General features: G+C 42.2%; 1 protein-coding gene across 4 annotated transcripts in view; it reads left to right on the top strand.

Annotated features, from left to right (window-relative positions):
- The window catches only part of TNRC6C (trinucleotide repeat containing adaptor 6C), an 897274-nt gene that overhangs the window by 658336 nt on the left and 213149 nt on the right, over positions 1-25789 (top strand). For all 4 annotated transcript variants that reach the window (XM_044084998.1, XM_044084999.1, XM_044085000.1 and 1 more), the window contains one exon: positions 5986-6131. In XM_044084998.1, coding sequence (XP_043940933.1) covers positions 5986-6131 — 146 coding nt within the window. The remainder of the gene's footprint in view (positions 1-5985; positions 6132-25789) is intronic.

Raw genomic sequence — 25789 nt, 5'->3', positions numbered from 1 at the left:
TGTGGTTCAAGGAAGTGCTGCCCATTTATCTAACTCTGTAGCCTTTACTGTTCATCACAATCTGCACAGTGCCCAGACAGCTGTGCAGATTGACATGGACAGCACCACATCGATGTGGTCTATTAGCAAGCAGCACATTCCTAATTCATTTTACAGACTTGTCATGATCATAAGGGAAAAGGTTCTGCACATCATCATAACTGTTTAAAGTAGTTTATGTTTTTACTTTATAAACATTTTTACTGGCGTGGTAAACACAGAAGTCCTAATTTCACAAGTGGAGATTGGTTAAAGTATTTGTGATCTGATGAATAACCCCAACCTGTGGATCACACCAAGCTGGCTGTTCTTAATGCTAGATGTTTAAACAACAAGCTGTCAGATCTTGAGGCTCTATTAAATTTAGAGCATACCAATGTATGTGTTTTAGAAACCTGATTTAAGAGCCTAGAGAGCACTCCCCTGGATTTTGAGCTTACTGCTGTTTTAGACCTGATGGAAACTGTGGTATTCTGTCTGTATTTGTTAGTGACCACATGGCCTCAAGACAGATATCTGGTGATTCAGCAGTGTTTGTTATAGAGATTCAAATTGCACTGAGTAGAATCAACTGTCAGATCATAGCATGCTGCAGGACTTCCTGTTTTATCTCTAGCAAATCATAAAACATTCCTAAATGTTCTTGGTGAATTTCCTGTAAGTAGGGGCACTATTATTCTAGATAACTTTAACTACCCAGTGATAAACTGGTGAATTTATGAACACTTTGCAGGATATGTGTAAAAATTAAGATTATAAACGCATGAACTTCCCTGCACCAGATTGTGCTCTAGTTAGTTGCATAACAAAGTGTAGTTGACCTGATACTAAAACTTACCATTTGCATGTACCATCCTCAAGGTATTCCCTCTCACTGGTAAAGTCAGATCACAAGTATGTGACATTCTCTGTCAAAATTTCAAAACTGCCAGAAGCAAATGTTGCAAAATTCAAGAACTTTACATGTGCAAATCTCCACGAGTATATCCTTATTGTCCAAAATGTAGATACTGTTAAGAGTTGTGCAAAAAGTTCTACTCATATGTGGATAAATGTATTAACACGTTGATCCCAGCAAAATCCAAACAAATGGGGAAGTTTAAAAGCAAAACAGAGTGGTGGTCCACGAGCAATTACATTACATAATAAAAGGAAGAAACTCCTTAACCTGCACTGCAGAACAAAAGACCCCCAAGTTAAGGTGGACATCAGAAAAACAAAGGCATTCCATGAACTCAGTCTAACTACTACAAATCCTCCTTTAGTTATGTCAGGGAAATGAGGAACAACACTTAATATTACTCAGAGCTTATTCATTATTTTGCTATCTACTCTGATCCAGTGGGTATTGCCACTATCCTGGCAGATTTAGTGCCACCTTCACCTGAGACAGAGCTCTATTAAAAGCCCCCTTATCCCAGATGAAATAATGCCACCAACCATCAGAAACAAACCTGTACTTAAAGTACTCTAAAATGAGGAGTACCTTCTTCATAGACCCCAGCTTAGTTGCCTAATAAGTAACAACTAAAGTACTGGCGGACCTAGGGCTCAATGCCTGTAACCTCAGCCCTGCAGTGGGCTTTGTTCCACAGCTGTGTTGCACACGTTTTGTGATGTCACTTCACTAGGATGTCCTCGCCACTGACCCTGGAAATTAAAGATGCATCAGTCTAGCAAGGCATGGAACATAATGTGACTGACCTAATTTACATCACAAAACCGTATTGGACACATCCCCCAGCTGTTTGGCTTTGTCAGTGGTAGAGTTTTTCTAATGAAACTAGCGAAATTCTGAGAGTTACTCAAGCCATTGCCTCAAAGCAAGCCGTCCAAACGATGTACCTTGACCTCACTAAGCAGTTGATATTGTACCACATGCAAATATAATAAATTGATTAAGCTTCAGATTGATCCATACATGATTAGATGGATAGCTAGCTGGCTAAGGGACAGGACTGTCACAGTAAGAATGGAGGGATGCATTATCTGAGAGCATGAAGGTGACCAGTATAGTCCTCTGGGATCTGTGCTGGGTCCTCTCCTATGTCATCTCTACTTCTCAGATCTCCATTTATCAAATGAGGATCTCTGGTTAGGTAATGGATGTTTGTAAGCTGGTAGTCTTCATTGTCTCCCTCTGACATACGTACACTTCAACAGGAGCTTGCATTTGTCACCAACTGATTTAAAAACAAATGGGTTCAAATTCATTGATAAAAAGTGCAGATAGCTGTATTCATTCAGTAAGCAACGCTAGCTCCAGCTTAGATTATAGAAAACATGCCACTTCAAAATAAAAAGGAAGTGAGAAACCTACTTGGGTGGATAGCTTTGTCACGTTTAACCATCATGTTGCAAAGGTGGTTAGAAAATCTTTTTACCTTGCACATCTCATAGGAAAATAGATTTCCTCTAGATCAGAAGTCCTCCCCTCTTTGTACTCTGCTCTAAGGCCCATCGTAGACTAAATCCCCCCCCCCCCCCTTTGGGATGCCTTACTAAACATATCATGCAATTAGAAAGACCTCAGAGGTTCTTAACTAGAAAGCTCAAGGGCTTAAAAAAACTGAACTACCAAGAGAAACTGGAGGCTATATCTCTACATTCAGTATCATGTATACTTTTTAGGAGAATCTGTGCCTTTCTTATAGAGGCATAAGGGATTTGGTAGTCCATGAAATCTAGTAGGGCTAGAGACCCAAATCTACTCCAGCAAATAAGACAAGCTAGATGAATAGCTTTGTCATGCAGTGCCTACCCCTTCTTTAGGGCAAACTTTCTGTTCAAATTAAGCAGTGTGACACAATTTTTGCCCTTTAAAATGTGCTAAACAAATGGATGGGTGTTCATAAATTCACCTCTGGTATGACTGGCCTGTCTCCCTTTGAAAGGGGAGGTTAGGCCTAACTGTGGATACTGGTAAGGAGAAAGTAGCCTTGTTGCTTGGTTGCTTATAACTTCTATGATCTCAGGAAGTGCAAGTCTGGTTTTAATAGAGCTTTGGTAGCCCAGACAGTTGTGGTTCAGTCTTCTTGGTGACCCCTCTAGTAAGCTTGCCTCTTCAAAAAAAAAAAAAAAAAAAAAAACCTCTTATCTCAACATCATGAGATTGATTGTTACCCATACTTTCAATTTTTCTCAGTTGATAGTCTGAGGATCTCCAGCTTCTCCCTGGAGACAAAAGGGACAGCAGCTGGAAAAGCATACTTTTCCAGATGGATCAGATTTTATGCGAAAAGCAAGGAACATGTTACAGCTTCTGATGCAGTTCCTCGAGTCCTAGACTGTTTGTTTGAGTACCTTATTTAGTGCTGAATTGACTTGTTCTGTTAAGGTACATTAGTCTTGTTGATTCTCTGGCCGTATCAGCTTGCTGTAAAGCAATTTTGAATTTGACCCTTTGTTTCAGGCCTCCAGTGTGCTCTCGAGTTTACATTAACTATATTTTTACAGCTACAGGTGTATTTCCAGCACCACTCTGCCATCTTAAAATTTGATGTTGGATTTCTTGCTTAACCTGTTATTGTGTTTGTAAACTATAATATTTTCCCTGTTTGGGAATGCAGTTCATTAATATCCTATTTTGTATGAAGTTGATAGTACTGTAATTTGGTGATGATGAAATGGCCTGTGTCTGGTCAAGACAATTGACCTGATCAGAATAAAATAGTGGTACTTAAGTCATTTAAATTTGAGATCGAAATGCTAATTGAAAAATATTTTTGTAGTTACTTTAGCCAGAAGGAAGTTGGAATGTCAAGCCTTGAGGTGTTAAGAGCCATACTTTGGTATTGTTTGCTTGTTTGTTAACTGGGTAACTGAATTAGATTGGCGATGCAGAGATCTTGAACACTAATTTGTGTACAGTTAGTGAACATAAACATCTCAGGTATTGTATTGAGAGAACCCAAATCTTCATATTAAGGCTGATCGTCTGATAGTTTTTAAAGAAAGGGAGTAAACTCATATAGGCGTCGATCAAAGGGCCCTTTCTGAATGCTTAAATAATAGCATTCCCTTTTGGTATGAAAAATTGGAGCAGTAGTTTAACTAGGGATATCATTGCTCACTCCACAAGGTCACCACTGCAGCCGTCTTCAAAAGCATACCTGTTTAACGTGTATGTGTGGCTGTTACTGATTAAAGATTTTTAAGCATTAAGTGGGCATCCATTTAGAACTGTATATGCTCCAGCTGTCTTGCGACAAATGTTAAGTGGGCATCCATTTAGAACTGTATATGCTCCAGCTGTCTTGCGACAAATGTTTTAAACCATTCTATTATTTTTGAGAGTTGAGGTTGCACTGCTTGGTACTCATTCAGGTTCATAATCACTTGCATCTCTGATGGAGCAGTATTCTACCCATAATTTAACAGGATTATTGCTGCAGTACAGGCTCCCATCATTTCCCCAGCCCCCAGTCCTGTACTTGTTATAGGGTGTGTGTGTGTGTGTGTGTGTGTGTCGCTGGGTAACTGCTTTGATTCCAGTGCAGGCCTTATTGATGATTTTTATTTTATTGTATCTCAGAGGGTTAACACATTTTGTGTCATATTACATTGTTTTTTACGTTTCCATTTAGTTGGAGGCAAGATATTTGATTAAATTCTTAGTCTTTTTACAGCTTTTATTCATTTTTTTGCAAACGTCCAATGCTTATTTAGTGCTCTTTAGGATTATTTGATGGTATTGTTGCTGTTTTATCATTTCTTGAGCACTAAAAAAGAACAAATTACAGTACATGGATGCTGTCCCTATGTAGTCAGGTTCACTGTAAAGTCATGAGGGTGCAGTCATGTGCCCTAGGGATGTCAGACAGCTAAAAAGATCAGGTTTGTGGTATAACATTAGTGTTTGACTGAATCGTGTTTAGATTATGACTACTACAGGAAAGATTCCACTATTCAACATCTGCTGTTAGTGAGTGCATTCACAAGACAGTATTTTGCACCTTGAAAAGTACTGACAAGGTCAAAGTAAGACATTTGTGTAAGGTGTAGCATGATTGGGCATATGATGGGTAATAACTGTTTTACAAAAAAATTATATCTGTGAATGTTTTTGTTTGAACTCTGCTGAATACTATTATTTGTATATCCATTTTGGCAGCAGCTGATGCTGCATTTCTCATTACGGGATAAATTTAATGTGATGTATAAAAATGCAACTTTTAGGTACTGTGAAATATTAAAAAAGTGTATATATATATATATATATATATATATATATATATATATATATATATATATATATATATTCTGTTGGGAAAGGAGAAATGTGGGTATTACAGGCTTTCCAGGTATTTTGGGAATGAGGATAAATAAGGTAGAACCAACATCTAGAGAAACGTGAGCAGTGCAATGTGAATCTTTTGTGGAAGCTAGCATCTCACCAGAAGTGCTCAGCAGAAAAGTGTAAAAATACGAGGATGAGGCCTGAAGGTATTTTAGTGGTTCAGAAAAGGTATGGAAAGCTTGATTGTATGGTTTACTGTAGTTAACTGCAAGTAAAGAAGTTGTGCAAACTGTAGATTTAGTGATCTTTTATATGTTGCCTGTAACTTTTCTCTATGTGAGGCAGCATTTCTGATTTATACAGTGATTGTACCTTGTATTTTATTATTATAAGTACCAGTTCTCTCTCTGTAAACCAAGTTGTTTAAAAGGCAAAAAAAAAGTGCTGTGGCCTTAATACTGAACTGTGATATGCTAACATGCTCCTTGTGTTCAGAAATGCCTACTGGGTCTGTCTGCAGTGTCTAATGTTGCATGTCAGTGAGGAGTACTGCAGGTTATAGTGTGCACAGGAGTGGCCGATATGGTGTTAACATATCTGTCACTCCTTGCCACCTTTTTTGTTGTCTCCTTTGTTAAACAATTCCAAACAAAATAATGTTTCCCTTTTTTCTCTATTCATTTCTAATGGTAGTTACTCTTCCTCAGGTGCTCTGCTGGAAAAGAAGGTGGATTTGGACAAGCGAGGAATGGGAATATCCGACTACAATGGATTGGTTTCCAAACCGCTTGGCTGCCGCCCACCACCAATCTCCAAAGAGTCTTCCGTAGACCGCCCCACCTTCCTTGATAAGGTAAGTTTAAGGTTGATGGAATGGGGCTATGTTATAATTTATCTTACTGCCATCTCTCTGCTTTTGAGGCTGAAATATGCAAATGAAGAAAAGCATACTGAATGTCTTAGTGTCACTTTAAGTGTTTATGGCTTTTGTTTGGAACAGGTAAGAGCTTGTCTTCCTTGAAGTACTAGATGAGTGATACTCTAGGCATTTTGTAAGGCAGTGGAAAAAAGAGACTGTTCAGCTCTGCCTTTTGAAGTCTGACTGTCGTAGCTCAGGTGTTTGAATCTTACGTCAAGATTGTCTGGAAGTTGCAACAGTTTAAGGTTTAGTTCCGTAACTTAATTGAGTTCTTCAGAAGTAGCTACCATTTGGAATTTACATGTTAATAGGTACATAAATGCCAGCCTTTCCAACCTTTTTTTCCCATGTTGACATTTTACTGTCTTAACCTTGCATCATTGTGAATGTTTTTGGAATTTTCATGCTTTGTATTTCTTGAGTCCTTTGTGGTTTTTGGAAGATATACATAGACAAGAACTGAATGCTAAAGGAAACTGCTTGTACGGCTGAAAGGAGATTCTCTCTTATGACCAGAGGAAAGACCAGAGTTTGTTCTGTGGGGACTTTGTTCAGAGGACTGGTCAAGGTTTTGTCTTCTTAAAGGTAAACCCACATCAAAAATAAGACTATCCCACCCATGAGACCAATTGTATCTGGGTCTGGGTGGTGTACAGAACCTCTATCAATTTTTATAGAAAATCAATTACATCCAGTACTAGATACGTGTCACACTATTTTAAGAGATACAAAATCTTTATTAGAGCGATTATATACTCGTCTTCAAACTGTAGAAAGTGATTTCTTTTTTGTTACTTTGGACGTTGAATCGTTATTCACTAGTATTCCCAATGACAAGGGAATAGATATGATCAGAGAATTTTTAACGGCTAATAGATGTTTTGGCAATGATATGACTACTTTAATCTGTGCATTGTTGGAAATCGTACTTGAAAATAACATCTTTATTTTTGAAAATGACATCTACCTTCAGAAGGTTGGAGTGGCTATGGGCACAACTTGTGCCAATAGCTACGCCAACCTTGTATTGGCAGAATGCGAACACACATGCATATTGACAACATCCAGCAAGTATTTTGACAACATCCTCTGGTATGTCCGCTTTGTGGATGACGTTTTTATGTTGTGGAATGGTGGGACAGAAGATTTAATTAAATTTGTTGATTTTATGCATGGTACCACTGACTTTTTAAGGTTTACACTTAAATTCTCCGGTAGTGAGATTGAATTCTTAGATGTACTCCTCAATAAGTCTGATGTGAATGTAGTTTCAAGTAGTATTTATAAGAAGCCTACTAGTAAGAATACACTTCTACATAAAAGAAGCATGCATCCGAGACATGCCCCTAAAAATGTCCTTAAAGGACAAGTCTTTAGAGTTCTTAGACTGCATAACATTGAAAGGGATGTTGTGAAAGCACTTAATAAACTTAAAAATGATTTTTAGAACGCAAATTTTTAATTGACAAGACAATAGATGAAGCCATGCAACTTAGATCAAGTAGATGCAAACCCTTCTTTGACTCAAAAAAAGGTAATCTACATATCTCTGCACCTTTATCTAGCACTGCTAACAAATTCAGTTACATTTCAGTATTCTAGTGATATTGACAGTTATTGTTCACTTAAAAACTGGAATATGTTACGTGAGGTTCCAGGTTCACTCAGAAAATTGGTCTGACTCCCTCTTTTTCCAATAGAAATAATAAATCTCCTAAACAGTACCTATGCCATAAACCTCAGCACACACAATCAAATCTCTAGGAGACTAGGCACTTTCCCATGCAGGAATTGCCTAGCATGTAAGCATATATACAGGAATGCAGTATATAACCATCCTTGGTGTAATATACATCTTTCTTTACACACCACTGTGCGGACTGTAAGACTGCCAACATGGTATATTTTACGTTTTGTGAAAAATGTCAGTTTTTTTATGTAGGTAAAACCAATAGGTGTCTCGAGGATAGAATCCTTGAGCACCTTAGAGACATTAGAAATCAGAAGGTAACAAAGGCTTTAGCTTCTCATATACTACAAACTGATTCCTCACATATGTTCAAATTTTTAGTGTTACAAGATTTAGAGAACTGTACTGAAGAGGTAGAGCAAAGATGTTTCCTTCTAAATGCAGAAAGGTATCCTGGCCTCAACAATATGTTTTCTTTAAAACCTTTTTTAAAAGCATGCCCCTTAAGACAAATAAACTTTTTTGTCAATATGTGCATACATCTCCTTTTTATGCCTCTTATTCAACCGACATTATTTTTATCATGCTTTTAAGGTGTTTTTTAATTAAATATCTTACAGCACAATTGTATACTCTCTTTTTAGCATTTGCAGTTGTTTTTTTGTGCACACAATCTAATGGATTAATTTGTTGCTTAGTAACATTGTTTTAATTGTCAACTACATTAATTGAGATGACGTTTCATTATATAAGATGGAGGCTTTTTGTGTTTAATTTGTCTGATGAAGCGGCCTGTGAGTTGTGAAAGCGCTAACCTCTCTTTTTGGATTATTAAAGCTTTGATGTTAAGTTGTCTATCTCGCCTTCATTCTTGCTGGATGGGTTCGGAGCCGACCTCGGCTCCGATTCGGCCACTCTAAAAGCTCGAGAGTTGGTTCCACCGGCTCGAGGCTCCCCTTATATCCCACAATGCTAGGCGAGAGTTACCTCAGATCTCGTTTGCCGCTACAGCTTCGAGGTTGGTTGTTTCTACCGGTTCCTGGTGAGTACTATTTTCTTGTGAAATTAGTCTTAAAACCCCTTTAATTTAATATTTTTACTTAGTTTAGAGTAGGTTAGAAAACTTTTATTCCCTACCCAAAAAAAAAATTTCCGTTTCTTTTCCCCAAGAACCTTTGGTTCTTCCCTTGGGCCTATAGGCCTTTCCTTCCCTAGTGGAGTGTGTGTGTTTTATTGTAGTTTAAATTACTAGTACTACTATTACTTTTATTGTATTAACCTGACAGGGTATAACTAGTGTGTTTGTGTGCGTGTTTGTGTACACCTGTTCAGACAAAAATGTCTAAAGAAGCAAAGGTCTCCGGATTCAAGAAGTGTGATGCGTGCTGTCAGAAAATGTCTCTGACAGACGCTCACACTTCTTGTGTCTATTGTCTGGGGCCTTTGCACCTGCAGGACTCCTGTGCTGTGTGCCATGGCTTCAGCCCCAGGGTCCTGCAGGAAAGAAAGAATAAATTAATTCTTAGAGGCTTACTTAAGCCAGAGGATTCCCTGTCTGTTTCAACAGGGAAGCCCTCTAAGGCATCTAGGTCTTCGGCTCCGCAACTGAGCCGAGACCTAAGGTTTCTCAACCTTTGCCTTCATCGGCTCCGGCTGGAGCCGATAAGTCTCAGTCCACAGTTTCTGTGGCCCCTCGGCTCCGGCTGGAGCCGAGGTAATAGAGTTCCGTGTCGGCTCCGACCAGACCTTCGGAGCCGACAACTAGGAAGAGGTCCAGGTCACCATCCCTTGGCTCCGTTCATTCGGCTCCAGGATCTCCCCTGCTGTCTGAACGGAGCCAAAGGTCTCACTCCTCTAGGTCATCGAGGCTGTCGGATCATGACCTTCAGAGGGTAGTGAGTCGACTACTTAAGTCCGAGGCACTGGGCCAGATGCTTCAGAGCCCGACTCATCAGTCGATGCCTGCCCCGGTCCATCAACATATTCCTCCTTCGACTCTCTTGAGCTCGGAGCCGGGTCGTGTCGGAACCGAGACTGTGATTACGTCGGAGCCGATACAATTGTCTTCGGCTCCATCGTCGGCTCCGTTTTCTTCCTTGGAAGAATCTCGGCGCCGGACTTCCCTCGTCGGCTCCGAGGGGGTGAGTGGCATCGGACCCTTGTCCGACCCCCCTTTCCCTCTCGGGGCTTCAGCGCTGGTGAGTTCGGCTCCGACATCGGCCTCGGAGCCATCACTGTCTGTGCCGAGGGGGGTTCTTAGCTTCTCGGAGCGGGGACCTCTGGCTCTGCCTGACAGGGGTGCATTCGAGGTCATGCGGAGTGTGTTAGAGCCTGGCTCTACTCCACAGTCGGCTCCGTCCGCCCCTCCCTCTATGGTGCCTCAGGCTAAGTCGACTCACTCCCTCATCCCGGACCGCAGAGAGCCAGCTCCTCAGGAGCCCCTGTGGGATTTCATCCTCTTCCGAGGCCTCTCCTGATTTGGCAGAAGAGCCCCCTCGGAAGAGGAAGTGTAAGAGGAAACACATTGACTCACCTGAGTCCATCACGTCAGACACAGATTTGGATGACTCTGAGGGTTCCCCGTTCCCCTTCTGAAGATGTCTCATTTGCAGACATTCTGGAGATCCTGAAACAGAGGGAAATTGGCCAGCCCTCAACCCTTCGGAGGACGAATCTGTGTATCTTGAGGCGTTTGGCTCTCGTCCTTCCACCTCCTGGGTGTCCCCCTTGACCCCCTCATGCAGGTGGTTGCTAAGAAGGCATGGACGGCTCCTGATTCAGTGGACCCCACTCCCAGGAGACCCTCTAAGTTCATAACAGCTCCAGCAGACAAACAATTTTTAACAAAAGGAGTTTCTGTGGATGCTATGGTGGTAGCTGCTGCCACAAAGAAGGAACTAGCTGATCCTTCAGTACCTGTCCATCCACCTAACAAGGAATCTAGGTCCATGGATAGGTGCGGAAGCGGATGTTCTCCTCAGCGACATTTACCATGCGTTCGCTGAACTACCTGTGCCATTTTACTCGTCTTCAAAGGGACTTGATCAAGGAAGCGAGTGAAATGTTAAAGGATCCTACAGCTGCGGGTTTCAAGACAAGATGAACACGCAGCTGGCTACCCTTAATTCCATAACCAACTCCTCCATGCGCCTTCTTTCTTACGCGGCTGATGGAGCGAGCAGAGCCGAAGGGACAGGTGTAGCCTTACGTAGGCACGCCTGGATGCGGCTATGCAATTTTGCGGACCCTTTCAAGACGTCTTTCACGAACTCCCCTTTTGATGGATCATCCCTCTTTGGTCCTCAAGTGAAAGAAACCCTGACTAGGTGCGAGACTGATGGCAAGACCCTTTCTGCCGTCGGAGTCCGTTTTTCTACTCCTTCCAGGCCTTACCCCAAAGGCCAGAAGGGTGGAAAGATGTGGTTCCGTAAACAATCTCAAGGGACTTCGCCTGACGCACAGAGTCGTTTTCCTTCCAGAGGCAGAGGTGGGAATAACAATGGTAGACGTCGCCCTAGGGGCAGGGGGGGTCCGCAGAACCAGGGCAATCGGGAAGCCTTCCCTGACGAGCCCTTTCAGCATCCCTGAGGTGTTGCCCGACTGCCCATCTTCGGAGGCAGTCGGGGGAAGATTGTCACTGTACCCAGAAGCCTGGCTATCCCTGACTCAAGACAAATGGGTACAGTCCATCATTTCCGAAGGCTATTCTATCCCCTTTCTTCGCTTTCCAAATCAGTCAAAAAAATCCCTTCCAGATGTTCCACCTGCTCAAAGGGATCTAGCAGCTTTGGAAATTTCAAAACTGCTTGCAAAAAGAGCAATTCAGCCAGTGCCAGCAGACCAACAAGGATCCGGAATCTACTCAAGGTTCTTTTTAGTTCCAAAGAAAACAGGGGACTGGAGACCGATATTGGATCTCAGTGTCTTGAACAAATCAGTCAAGAAAACAAGATTTCGGATGGTCACGCTGCAATCCATCCTTCCCCTTTTGGGCAAAGGAAACTGGATGTGCTCTATAGACCTTCGGGATGCGTACTATCACATAAAATGAACAGGCGCTCCAGAAGATTCCTCCGCTTCAGGCTGGGAACCAGTCATTTTCAGTTCAGGGCCCTGCCCTTTGGTCTCACCACTGCCCCGGTGTTTACCAAATGCATGGCAGTGGTAGCTTCTCACCTGAGACGACAAGGATTCCAGGTGTTTCCATATTTGGACGACTGGCTCCTCACAGCTCCCACCAAGCATCTCCTTCTGATGGCCAGAGATTACACTTTTCGCGTTTGTCAAAAGCTGGGTATTTCAATAAATTGCGAAAAGTCTGTTTTGTCGCCTTGTCGTACTATTACCTACATAGGCGCAAATCTAGATACGACAAACATGTCTGCAAGGCTAACACATCAAAGGATATCAGACATTCACAAATTGGTATCACTCCTTCTCAACAACAACAGAATCAAAGCCAGGTTAGTTCTAAAGGTGTTGGGAATTATGGCAGCGGCCATACCTCTCCTTCCATTAGCCAGATACCACATGCGGATCCTTCAGTGGATGCTTTTTACTCAATGGTCATACCAGGAACTTCCAATGTCTCACACCATTGTGATCACGCAGGCGTGCAAAAAGCATCTCGTGGTGGATGTCTTCCCCCCATCTCCTGTCGGGAAGACCCTTTGTTCCACCTCCTCCGGTTGCTACACTGACAACGGATGCCTCCCTGATCGGGTGGGGGGGGCATTATCAGGGCAGGACAGTCCAGGGCACATGGCAACCAAACGAATGCCACTTGCACATAAATGTTCTGGAGATGAGAGCAGTGCTTTTAGCGTTGCAAGCCCTTCAAGACTCTCTTCCCTTGGGAACAATTGCAATCCAGACAGACAATATGTCTGTAGTGTGGTACATCAACAAACAAGGCGGAACCAGATCATACCCCCTGTGTCGAGAAGCACTCAGACTGTGGCAATGGGCGATTTCTTCTCAGCGTTTTCTGATAGCAACGCACATCCCCGGGAAGTCCAATCATATTGCGGACAAGTTGAGCAGAGCTATTCTCATGCCTCACGAGTGGTCTCTGAAAGACTCTGTAGTGAGAGAAATTTTTCTCAAGTGGGGTCAGCCTTGCTGCGATCTTTTTGCTACTCCCCAAAACAGCAAGTGCAGAGAATATTTCACTCTATTCCCTTTACCAGGCCAACCCAGCAGAGACGCTCTAGTCCAAGTTTGGCCCCGGGACTTCTGTATGCATTTCCTCCTTCCCACTAATCTCTCAAGTGATACAGAAAGCTATCGCTCAGAAGGCCTCGTTGATCCTCATTGCTCCTTACTGGCCTCGACAGGTGTGGTTCCCCTTTCTACATCAATTTCTTTTGGAGCGACCTTGGCATCTGGACCTAGTTCCAGATCTTTTGATCCATCAGTCGGGTCAGTTTCATCGCTCCCTCCCCTCTCTGAACCTCACTGCTTGGTTCCTCCAGTTCCAACCTTAGCCAGGCTTCCTCAATTATCTCACTCTGTTAGAGATATATTGATAGCTTCCCATAAATCTTCCACTCGAAAGATTTATTTGAGTAAGTGGAAACGCTTCTCATATTGGGCACAAGGAAAGGACATAGATCCTTTCACCGCTTCCATCCAACTAGTCCTTGATTTTCTAGCTGAACTCTTCCATGCAGGTTCATCTCCCTCTACACTTAAAGTTCAATTGGCAGCTATTTCTAACTTTCATGTGGGTATTTCTGAATCTGCCCTAATGTCCCACAAACTCTGCAAAGCCTTTTTGAAAGGAGTTTTTCTTCTCAGACCTCCTATAAGAAATCCTCCTTCTCCTTGGGACCTAAATTTAGTTCTTGCTTCTTTGATTCTTCCTCCTTTCGAACCTGCAGCCTCCTGTTCCTTAAAATTGTTATCATGGAAAACTCTTTTTCTGGTAGCTATTACATCAGCTAGAAGAGTTTCAGAGCTTCAAGCACTCAGTTGTCGTCCTCCTTATCTTTTGTTTCATAAGGACAGAGTATCCTTACGAACTAACCCGTCCTTTTTGCCTAAGGTGGTCTCGACATCAAATCTAAACCAAAGCATTGACCTCCCTGTCTTTTTTCCAGAGTATTCCAATAGGTCTGAACAAAAATTACATTGCCTGGATGTTCATTGTCAATTGAGGTACTACTTTGGTAGAACAAAACAATTCAGAAAATCTGATCAGCTGTTTGTCTCCTATGCGGAAAACAGAAAGGGACTTTCAGTTTCAAAGGTATCATTATCCAGATGGCTAACATCTTTGATTTCCCTGGTATATGAAATTAGACAACAAAAATTGCCTAATAAACCTAAAGCCCATTCCACCAGAGCTTTGGCTACTTCTTTAGCCTTCCAAGACAGACTGCCTATTGACACCATTTGTGCAGCGGCTACTTGGGCTACTCCTCACACTTTTATTTCTCATTATAAGTTGGATTTAGCTTCTAGGCATAGAGCTAATTTTGGTTCCACTGTTCTCAGGAGTCTGTTCCGTTAGGCCACCCGGGATAAGGTGCTAGGGACGCGGTCCCATCCAGCAAGAATGAAGGCGAGATAGACAACAACATATAGAAGTTATGTTCTTACCATAACGTTCCATGTTAGTTGTCTTCTTCTCGCCTTCTTAAGCGTCCCACCCTCCTTCCCCTGGCCTGGACAGACCTAGAGGAGTTGTGATCGTGACCTCTCTTTCTACCACCTCTTTCTTAGGCATATGCTGTTGTGCATATTTCCTGGATCAGGATGTAGGTCACCCTTCTTTCTTCCTGTTGTTAGAGGTGGACTCTGTTTAGAGTTATTCTGTTACTATTATAAGCTGGGATTAGCTTACAAACGAGATCTGAGGTAACTCTCGCCTAGCATTGTGGGATATAAGGGGAGCCTCGAGCCGGTGGAACCAACTCTCGAGCTTTTAGAGTGGCCGAGTCGGAGCCGAGGTCGGCTCCAAACCCATCCAGCAAGAAGAAGGCGAGAAGAAGACAACTAACATGGAACGTTATGGTAAGAACATAACTTCTATATGTACACCGTGTAGGTCATTGTGCAGTCTTTCATTTATTTATTTATCTTTCAAGCTGTCTGGTCCTCCAAAGGACAAATATCATCCCTATTTAATAAGAACTGGCATTCTTTTTAGTTTACTGCATCAGTTGTGCGTTAGAGGCACAGAAAATTTGCCAGTTCCTACCTTAGGGTTGTGTGCAACCCAGGGGGTTTATACTGCTTGTCCCCTGATTGACTGTCTCAGTCATGGGGTTTCCAGCCTCATCTTGAAAATGTGTCCTTGTTATTAGGATGAAGACTGGGTAACCTCTGGATGAAGATCTCACCTTTTTCACTTCCTGTTCCCAAGAACCAGCAGGAGTTGGTCATGTTAGTTGAAATGGGGGGTTGTAAGGTGAGCTTGCCCAGGTCTGAGAGCAAATGCTTCACTAGAGTCTTGATGGAAGCTTCAGTCACAGGTGCAGAATATAACCCTTAAGTGACTTCAGAGGAATGCCAGTTCCATGTGTAATTGCAACACACCCCCCATACATTAATCCCATTTTTCTTGGCATGTGACTTTTATATGCTTGCTTACTCCTGCCACATGGTCTCTTGCTTCCCCTCATTAATCTTCTCTCAAGAGATGGATGAGGATGATGAGCATTCCTTTTGCAGTGCTGCCCTTGGATGGCCTCTCATTTGGGGATCCTGTCTTTAAAAGATGTTCCTTTAGAAACTTGAAGGCACCTTCTGTCTGTAGTGAAGGCCCCTAAAAAGATCACTGCCTGGTGTAGACTCCTGGCCAGTTGTAGTGATTTATTGTATAAGCATCCCATTAATGAAGCTAACTTCTGTGCAGCCTGTAGATCCTGGCATATCAACATCATTCTCAGTGCTGTCTGAAAAAAGTGTATAGAACTTTGGACATGTGAAGCAAGTTGATATTCTCCTTTACCACATTAAAGACTAAAATCCTTAATTTTGCATCTCATTTGTCCAGATTCCCTTCCTTTCTGAAGGTGTTGCACTTGGAATGCCGAAGGATTTTCCAGAATCGAGGCTTAAGGAAGACTTTATCCAATTTTAATCAGTGAATGTTGAGGGGCTCCCAGGTGGCTGCCTGTAATTTTGATTATATAGATGCTGTGGCCAAGGCTGGAGGATTAGGCATGTGCCTGCACAGAATGGACTAACTGAGGTTGTGGGCCAGCTGCTGTATTTTGGACTCCCCTTTAAAGTAAAGAGTCCTTTTCAGTGAGGCCTTCCAAACTCTGGCTAAGGGTTTTCTCAAGAGAAAAGAGGCTGTTTTCTTGTCCTTTGATCCTCTCCCCTTTGAAGAAGCGTAGGAAATGACATTATCATCTCACTGACAGGGATGACCAAACATACTCTAGTATTAATGTCTCTGCACTGGCTGTTTGCTGACCTCCTTGCCAAAACCTGGACTGCATTTCTAGCCTTGGTTCAACAAGTGAGTTCAGGTGGCTTTTCTGCCAGTCCATGCTTTTTGGAGAGATTTTTGTGCATCACCAGGATGAAGTGGGATTGCTGACCCAACTTAGCTAGTCTTCCTCACCTCACTGTTGGATTTGTGTACGTTATAACTCCTGGGAAAGGTACAGACTCTGTCCAGCAGCAGAAGCTATCCTGCTTTTAGGAAGTAGGCAGTAACTAGCTTCCCTTCCATTCATTAGTCAAGTTGGACATGTTTTCATCCAGTTCTAGGCCTTAGCATCCCACCTGTCCAGAGTGAACCCATGTCCCCTTCAGTACTGCTGTTGGAGGAGGTCGCAGTTGTAATTAGTCTTCAAGAAGTGCTTTGTACTTTGTGGGGGCTTCACAGTTTTCCTTTAATTTGCTATGATGAGGTATCAGTAATGATTAGGGGTTGCACTTTCAGGCTGATTGAGTCTTTAGCCTTCTGAGCTGTTGAATATTGTGCCCAGGAGAATGGTAGGGTAGCGTTCTTACTTTGTGAGATAGCCGGCATCTGGTAACCATTCTGAGAGATTTCTGTGGCAGGGATGTCTGCTGAAATTCCAAGGACCATAATTGCAGTCCTCAAAATAATTGAACTGTAAATACAAGAGACTGTGTAGTAGTTACAAGGTTTCAGTATGTTGGAGTATTTCCCCTAGTCCAAGCTTCAGTGATCTTGGATTTATTATGGTAAAGTTAGTGGGTAGATGGCAAAGCCCACTACACAAATGCCACAAAAGTGAAGCATTGGGCTTTAAAATTCACTCGTTTGAATTGTTGCTTATTTTTTTAACATGTAAAACCGCCACTCTTGGGTTGTGCTCTTATAATAAGGGTAGACCTCTGGGGACTTCCCACAAGGGTGCACCTCCTTCATGGCAATCCATTTGAACTGCCTTCTTTCATTAGTGCCCTGCGTGGCTTCTCCACAGCTGGTTTCCTTTTAGGCACAGTGTTTTGGCTCATTCCTGCCCTTTAACATGGCCCAGGGGAATTTGATTTGACAGAACATTTGAAAACACAGATGGTGTGGTACCATTTGCATTCTTTGAATAAGAGTAGGCACTCCATTCTGTGCAGTGTTCTTCATGGTGCTGTGGCATACCTGATGATGATGGAGGTGGTTGCTGTGTACCTTGAAGACTTTCTGGCAGCAGTCCTGTTGCACATTTTGAACCTTCCTTTGGTCATCTTTCCTTGTATTGGACCTGAGATTGGCAAGCTGAACTCTAGGTAGGCTTCCCCTTCCACTTTGTCACATCACTGTTAATAGAAGTGAGCCTGCAGTGTGGAGAGTTGTAGTTCAGGGTTGGGGCAGTAGCCAGCCCCCCCCCCCCCCCCCATGCACACACAAAAGAATTGACGTGAGCAAACTGGTGAAAGGGTGTATGGCGCTCTGTTATTTTGGGTATGGAGTGTAGATTTTCAGGGCCTTCTATGTTTGGTTTTAACCCACTATTTATACCATGTGGTACCTTTCTAAGAAAGGGTGCATAAGACCGTACTTTGCAGGGCCTTATTACTTGTCTGGTTTGGCAGTAGTTTGAGTTTGCTGTTAGCAGTTCTCATTCTTGTAGATGATTCATGCTGGTGATTTGTCTGAGCCACTGACTCATTCCAGCTCTGCTTGTCTCATTTGGCTGCAATCTGTCATTTTGCTCTCCGCTGTCTTCATTCTTGTGGTTGTCTTAAGTCGCTGTTTCAGTCCATTCCAGCTCTGAATGGGGGGGAAGGGGGCGTGTCGGATTGAGGTGGTCATATTCTGCCTTTTGTGGCTGAAGGTGCTTTGTGTACTTTAACTTAAGCTTATTTGCATCCTTTGTCACTGCAAGTATGAAAAAAGGTGAAACTGCTTAATGGCCAGTTTAAGGCATGGATTTGAGTGATGACTGTAAAAAGTCTTAGTACCAAATGTTTTCTGTTTGGGCAGAGAGGTATTCTGTCCCACCCAGCTGTATGTTTTGCAAATGTTGTGTTTTGGACACTGGCATGTAGATTTTTTTTTCTTTCTGGCTTTTCCGGTCAAGCAGCTCCTTTACACTGCTTCTTTGTTCCTATTTGTAAGGGTCTTCCCATCATGAAGACTTGATCTTAATTTGATATTACTCATTTCATTCGCTATGGGCTTGTCAAACTGACCGTTATCAGCCACAATTAACATTGTGATGCATTTGATGTTTACAGCACATATTATTTGTTAATGATTCAGTATAGTAAAACTTGGCGGTTATACAGCATGTCATTATACAAGAACGTAGTGTAGTATATATGCAGCATTTGCTACAGTATTTTTCTTTCCACCATCAGACCTGTGGACCCATCCACAGGCTAAATTCCTATCCCGGTAGTTCTGCTTTGAAGAAGGATCCTGGCATTTCAAGCCCACAGATTTAATTTCCCTCAGCCCCTTTCTTTTGTCATTTTTCCCGCCTTTAGTTCAATCTCTTGTCAGAAATCAATTTTTCGTCCTAAACCAGATGGTTCTGCTTTTTTTTGTGGAAGTGGAACTGAGGCTGGTGGAATTGTTCACTTCCTGGATGCTACCTGCCTATTAAGGTAACTGACGACAACAGTTGAGTAGAAAACACCTTTATCAACGACACAAAGCTTTCAGGTATAAAAACCCTTTTTCAATGATAGACAACAGGTACAATAGAATCATGCTTTAAATACAAGCCCAACACATCACATGACCCGCAGCCAAGGTCATATGATCAACTGATCACAAAAATCACAAAAATATTCCTAAACATATATTTAGATGTAAAAGACATAACAAAATGTACTAGTATAAGGTTAAAAAATAACTTACAATAAAATCATTTCAGTTTTGTGTGTTGTAACTTGACTAACACAGGTTTTATCGAAACACCCACATTTAAACCTGGGACTATATCAGCTGATAGCCTCACATTCCATTCATACTCTTTATTGTCCAAAAGATTGCATAAGTCCCCACCCCTAATAGAGACATTAACACAATCAATGACTCTAAATTTAAACCTATGTGTAACCCCACAGCTTGTGATATGCTTTGACAAAGCATTAGTTTCACTGCCCCTCCTTATATTAGATTTATGTTCTATAATTCGTTCTTTAAATTTTCTTATCGTCTTTCTGACATAAAAAGAGGGGCAGGCTTCACAAGTTGCTAAGTAAACAACATTATTTGTTGTGCATGTAGCAAAGCAATGAAACACATACACCTTTTTAGAGACAGGATGAGTAAAACTACTATGTTTGGATGGATCGCCATCAGTACATTTATAAATATCAACACAACAACTACAATTATGACAACAAAATGTGCCATTACCCATCATCTTAAGAGAATTAGGCATTATGTTTTCAAAATCTTTATACCCCAACATGCTCTTAATCGTCCTCATATTCCTATACGTAAAGTAAGGTTTATCACTATTATATAAGAGCGTGTTGGGGTATAAAGATTTTGAAAACATAATACCTAATTCTCTTAAGATGATGGGTAATGGCAAATTTTGTTGTCATAATTGTAGTTGTTGTGTTGATATTTATAAATGTACTGATGACGATCCATCCAAACATAGTAGTTTTACTCATCCTGTCTCTAAAAAGGTGTATGTGTTTCATTGCTTTGCTACATGCACAACAAATAATGTTGTTTACTTAGCAACTTGTGAAGCCTGCCCTCTTTTATGTCGGAAAGACGCAAGAAAATTTAAAGAACTAATTATAGAACATAAATCTAATATAAGGAGGCAGTAACTAATGCTTTGTCAAAGCATATCACAAGCTGTGGGGTTACACATAGGTTTAAATTTAGAGTCATTGATTGTGTTAATGTCTCTGTTAGGGGTGGGGACTTATGCAATCTTTTGGACAATAAAGAGTATGAATGGATTGTGAGGCTATCAGCTGATATAGTCCCAGGTTTAAATGTGGGTGTTTCGATAAAACCTGTGTTGTCAATTACAACACAAAACTGAAATGATTTTATTGTAAGTTATTTTTTAACCTTATACTAGTACATTTTGTTATGTCTTTTACATTTAAATATATGTTTAGGAATATTTTTGTGATTTTTGTGATCAGTTGATCATATGACCTTGGCTGCGGGTCATGTGATGTGTTGGGCTTGTATTTAAAGCATGATTCTATTGTACCTGTTGTCTATCATTGAAAAAGGGTTTTTATACCTGAAAGCTTTGTGTCGTTGATAAAGGTGTTTTCTACTCAACTGTTGTCGTGGTTTTGATTCTGCAGCAGTGTTTATCTGTATTAAGGTAACTGAAGCAGGTTTGCTGATTTAATCAGACCAAGTGGTGGTCTGACTTTCTGGCTCCAGGGAAGGAAAGGAATAACTTTGACAAAGGTAACTTCTTAGCAGTTTGACATTTGCTTCCTTTGCTGCTAGCAGGTGGCATCACATGCTGGCTTGTCTGTGGTCAAAGTTTGCTGGCCTGGAAGGCCATGTTATAGAATGTCATCTTTCAGCCATGGGTGCTGTGACTGGTTGAGACGACTTCCCAAAGTTTCCAACCTAGGTAGTAAGACTGAATCACTAGAAATAAATTTTCTTGGGGTAGTAATGTTCTGCTGTTAAACTTTTCATATTGTCCCATTGCCTTTCTTCGGCTTATTTCGTTTTAATGTCTTATTGCTTGGAAACCAAGCCAGTAATAAAACCTATGAAGGACAATGGATATAACAGATACATTCTTAACTGTATCAGTTGTCTACAACAGGACCCTTATTGATGGGCCAGAATTGCCCTTGTACTGTCACTCAGCAGATAGATGGCTCCTCTGTTTAATATTTTTGTTAGTTTTTGCAAGCTGGTAGTGTCTATACTGCTATATTGCTTGTTTGCTGGATTAGGGGGATACATTTTCATTGTTTTTTTTGACTTGCAGGAAGATATCCAAATTGGACAAGTACAAGGGTTAAACATGCTGCGTCTAAACACAGAAGTTTTTAAGAAAAAGGTGCTCAGTTCTGGTTGGTGTAGAGGTTAAACCCGAACTCATCAAGGAGGGTTTTGTCATCAACTAAGTTAGTAAGAAAGTGCATATTCCACAATGAGTTTTAACACTAATTCCCCACGTTTAGTTCCTCTACTTTACTGCTTTTCTACTAATTGACATTCTTGGTGTAGAGGTTAAACCCGATAGTAGAGGGACTTATCAAGGAGCGTTTTGTCATCAACTAAGTTAGTAAGAAAGTGCATATTCCACAATGAGTTTTAACGTTCATTCTCCATGTTTAGTTCCTCTACTTTACTGCTTTTCTACTAATTGACATTCTTGCTTCATTCTAAGAGCTGCAGTGTTGAAGAGATGTGTATCGTCTTGTTCCCTCCTAGAGAACAGGAGGCAAACAGGGTTTTTTTTTTCCAGGCAGGTATTAGATGCTGGACTTTTTTTTTTTTTTTTTTTTTATTAGAAATCCAGCAAGTTTTCTGCTTGATTTGTTTTCCTTATTATTGTCTGATGATCAACATTTAGATCAATATTGCAGTAGCTTTAGCTTTATGGGTTAGCTTAAGCTTTATGGGTTACATCCTGCTAAGGGTATGACCATCAGCCAGTTTTCAAAACTTCAGGGCACCTTCCATGCTTCCTTAACTACTGTGGGGCTAGAGAAGAGCCACATAAAAGCAGAGCTTAAGGCTGCAAAAGCTTCAGAGTTTTCTTGTCAGTGAAGTGCACTAACTTTGCGGGCTTTCATAGAACTGACAGCTAATGATCCTTCAAAACTGAGCAGATAAGTACCTTTCTGGGGAAAACCTTAGCTTTACACCGAAAAATTGAGTATTGTGATCTGATGTCTTTCATTTTCCTCACAAATGGTCTTGGATCATCTGGTCGGACTCTGCTGCATTTACAGGACTTGATCCAGTTCTTGAGCTCATCCCTCTACCAATAATGTTCTGTTTTATCCCCAACTCCTCTGATCTTGTTTGCCTCCAACACAGTGAGACGGAAGTTTCCATTCTCAAGTGCGCAAGGCATATTTCTTTTGTTTAATTTCTCTAAAGTTCTGCCTAAAACCTCTTCCTTTTGCAGTTTTTAGTAGTTTAGTATCTACTCTTTTCCTTCCTCCCTGCTTGTTGCTGGTGTCAGGGCTTTTCTGTTTCTGTGTTTTCTGACTATTGGCTGCCTTTGTTGATATTTTCCCCTTACTGTTATTCAGCATCCACAGTGTCATCCTTGTCTAAGAGATGTTTGACAGAGGCGAATGTGGACAGGATGATGCAGAGATTTCTAAGGGCTCAGATCCAGATGGGGATCCTGCCCACTCCATTGCTTCATGGATCCATGAGTGCCCCTGCTCAGCCAGTTCTTTCAGCTTCTCCAATTGGAACCACAGTTTGAGTCCCAGGATGCAAGATCCCCGAGAGGTTCGGTGTAGGATCTAAGGCAGCTTCCCTTCTCAACTCTGATGGTGTCCCTGACCGATTCTGCTCCAACACCCTCTGATCAGAGCAGGTCTGTGATCCAGGAGGTCAGGACCGGTCCTGAGGGTTTGGATTTGGTTCCGACTTTGTCAGATCCACCCCTTCCCCTTGTAGACTTGGCCCTGGACAGCTCAGATTTGGTTCTCCCCATGAGACTTGGATCCAAGGACAGCCCCAACCTTCCTTCCTTGCTGGCTTCTGCTCCGAGGAAGGAGGGAGAGATTTCCCCTTATCTGTCTGCTTTCAAGGTGGTAGAAAGGGCTTTCTCTTTGCATAGAGTTCCATCCTCTCATGTCTGATTCTTGCTGGGCAAAAGCTCCTCTGTCCATCTGTCGAACAGGGAGTCCAGAACAATGGACAGATTTGGAAAGCAAGTGTATGCCTTCGCTATGTTAGCGCTGAGGTCATTAAACTACCTGGCACACTTCACTCATCTGCAGAGAGATTTGATCAAGGAACTTGCAAATACTCACTTGGAGTCCATGTCTGTTTAACGTGCATTTCTAATGCATCAGTAAGGTTGATCTCCCATGCAGCAGAGTGCACGTCATGAGCTGTCTGTTCAGGCATAGACATTGAGACATGCCTGGATGAGGCTTTGCGGAACCCTTCAAGGCGTCCTTTGTCACATCTTCACCTGCAGCAAACAAGAAGGGAAGACTCTGTCTACCATAGGAATCAAGTTTTCAACCCCTCAATGTACTTTCTCTAGAAAGCAATGAGGTGGTAAGAAGATGTGGTTCTGAAAATCTGTGGGACTTTTCCAGGATTTGTGCAGGCATACTTCCTCCAGAGGCAGAGGAGGAAGTTTCAATGGACAACTTCATCCTAGAGGCAGAGGGGGCCCGCAGAATCAGGGCTTCAGATATTCTTTCTCTGATAGGCCCTGTCAATGCTCCTGAAGTGTTGCCCGACTGTCTGTCACTGGAGGCAGTCGGGAGTCACTTCTGTTTGCACCTAGATGCCTGAACAGATATCACAGAAAATTCATGAGTGCTAAGAATCATATCCCGAGGTTACTACATACCCTTTTCTCTTCCTCCTCCTGTCTACAGAAAGAAGCTTTCCAATGATACACCCAATCAGAGGGAAGATGCAGCTCAGGAAATATGAAAGCTGTTTTAAAAAAGAGTCATCCAGGATTTCCCACCCAAATGTATAGGATTCGTAACTTACTCCCATTTCTTTTTAGTGCCAAAGAAAACGGGACCAGAGACTCATTTTGAATCTAAGGAATTTGAACCAGTATGTAAAGAAGACAAGAGTTCTGAATGGTTATGGTTAAGTCCATCCTGCTGTTCTGCACAAAGGCGATTGTGTGTGCTCTGTAGATCTCCAGGATGCGGACTATCAGATCAAAATAGACAGGCGATCCAGGAGGTATCTATGCTTTAGACTGGGAGCCAATCATTACAAATTCAGGGTACTGCCCTTTGGTCTCACCATAGCCCCAGAGTGTTTATCAAATGCATGGCAGTAGTAGCAGCTCACTTGCAACTCAAAGGATTCCAGGTGTTTACATATCTTGATGATTGGCTCTTTACCACCCCAACCAAGCATCAACTTCTACAAGCTACAGATTACTTTCTCCAGATTTCCAATAACTTAGTCATCTCTACAAACCATGCCAAATCGAACCTGGTCCCCATACAGACCTTTGAATTTATAGGGACTCTCTTGAATAGTATGACTCAGGTGGCATCCTTACTTCTTCATCTCATCACACCCTTGAGAAGTCTGGTATGGGCCATACTATCTCATCCATCCCCTCCAGCACAACTGGTATATAAGCTGTTGGGTCAGTGTCAGCTGCCATTCTTCTAGTTCTTCTAGCAAGATTCTTTGTACGAATCCTTCAATGGAACTTGGCTGTACTGTGGTCCATACTTTACCAGTCCCTATCGTTTTCCATAAGACTCACCCCAGTCTGCAAACGTCATGTTCTCTGATGGATCCAGTCCAACGCTTCCCAGCTGGGGGATGAGAGCAGTGCTAGTGCTGCAGGCATTTCAGGATGTTCTTCTTCTGGAGACTAATGCAGTTCACACAGACGACATGTTAGTAGTCTGGTACATCAACAAAAAAGGAGGAACTCGCTTGTATCCTCTATGTAGAGGCGCCATGAGGGTGTGGGAATGGGCGATCTCTTCACACTGCTTTCTCATTGCAACGCATATACCGGGGAAAAATCAGAAATCAGTGCACTAGCAGACGGACTCAGCAGATCCATTCTGATTCCTCACAAGTGGTTTCTGAATCAATCAGTAGTGAACACGATCTTCAGCCGCTGGGGCCAGCCTTGCTGCGACCTATTTGCCTTGCCCCTTAACAAATTCAGCAAGTACATCACTCTGATTCCCCCTCCAGGAGAGTCTCAAGAGTGATGCTGTTGTTCACATTTGGCCCCCGGGTCTCCTGTATGCATACCCTCGTTTTCCTCCGATTCCCAAGTTCTTACAGAAAACAAGCAGGTTGGAGCTCACTCATCCTCATTGCCTCCTTCTGGCCTCGACAGAAATGGTTCCCCTTCCTCTTGTCACACTTGAAATATCCCCCATGGATACTGGAACCCACTCAGGATCTCTTGTCTCATCCATCATGAATTCAGCACCCCAATTTACACACCATCATGCTAACCACATAGTTTCTTCACTTCCAGTAATTAAGACAGTCCAGACAGTATCTTGGCCTCCAAAAGACTTCTACCAAGAAAGTCTACAGAATCAAATGGAAAAGATTTTCTGTTTGGGCTTCCAATAAGGATATCAACCCCTTTTTATCACCTACTTATGCCATTCTTCTCTTTCTAACTATAGCTAGCTTCTCTACTGTTGAGCTTCAGTTGGGAGCGATCTCCAAATTTCATTCTGGAAGCAATTCCTTTTCTTAGGCTTGGTCCATATTATGTAAAGCCTTCATGAAAGGTGTCTTTTCTCCTCAGACCGCAATAAAGGATCCCTCTCCTCCTACCTTACTGTGGTC

The sequence above is a fragment of the Protopterus annectens genome, chromosome 10.part0 (assembly GCF_019279795.1).
Source record: "Protopterus annectens isolate FY-2018-M chromosome 10.part0, PAN1.0, whole genome shotgun sequence".
Taxonomy (NCBI): domain Eukaryota; kingdom Metazoa; phylum Chordata; order Ceratodontiformes; family Protopteridae; genus Protopterus; species Protopterus annectens.
This window is presented reverse-complemented; position numbering and strand designations above follow the sequence as displayed.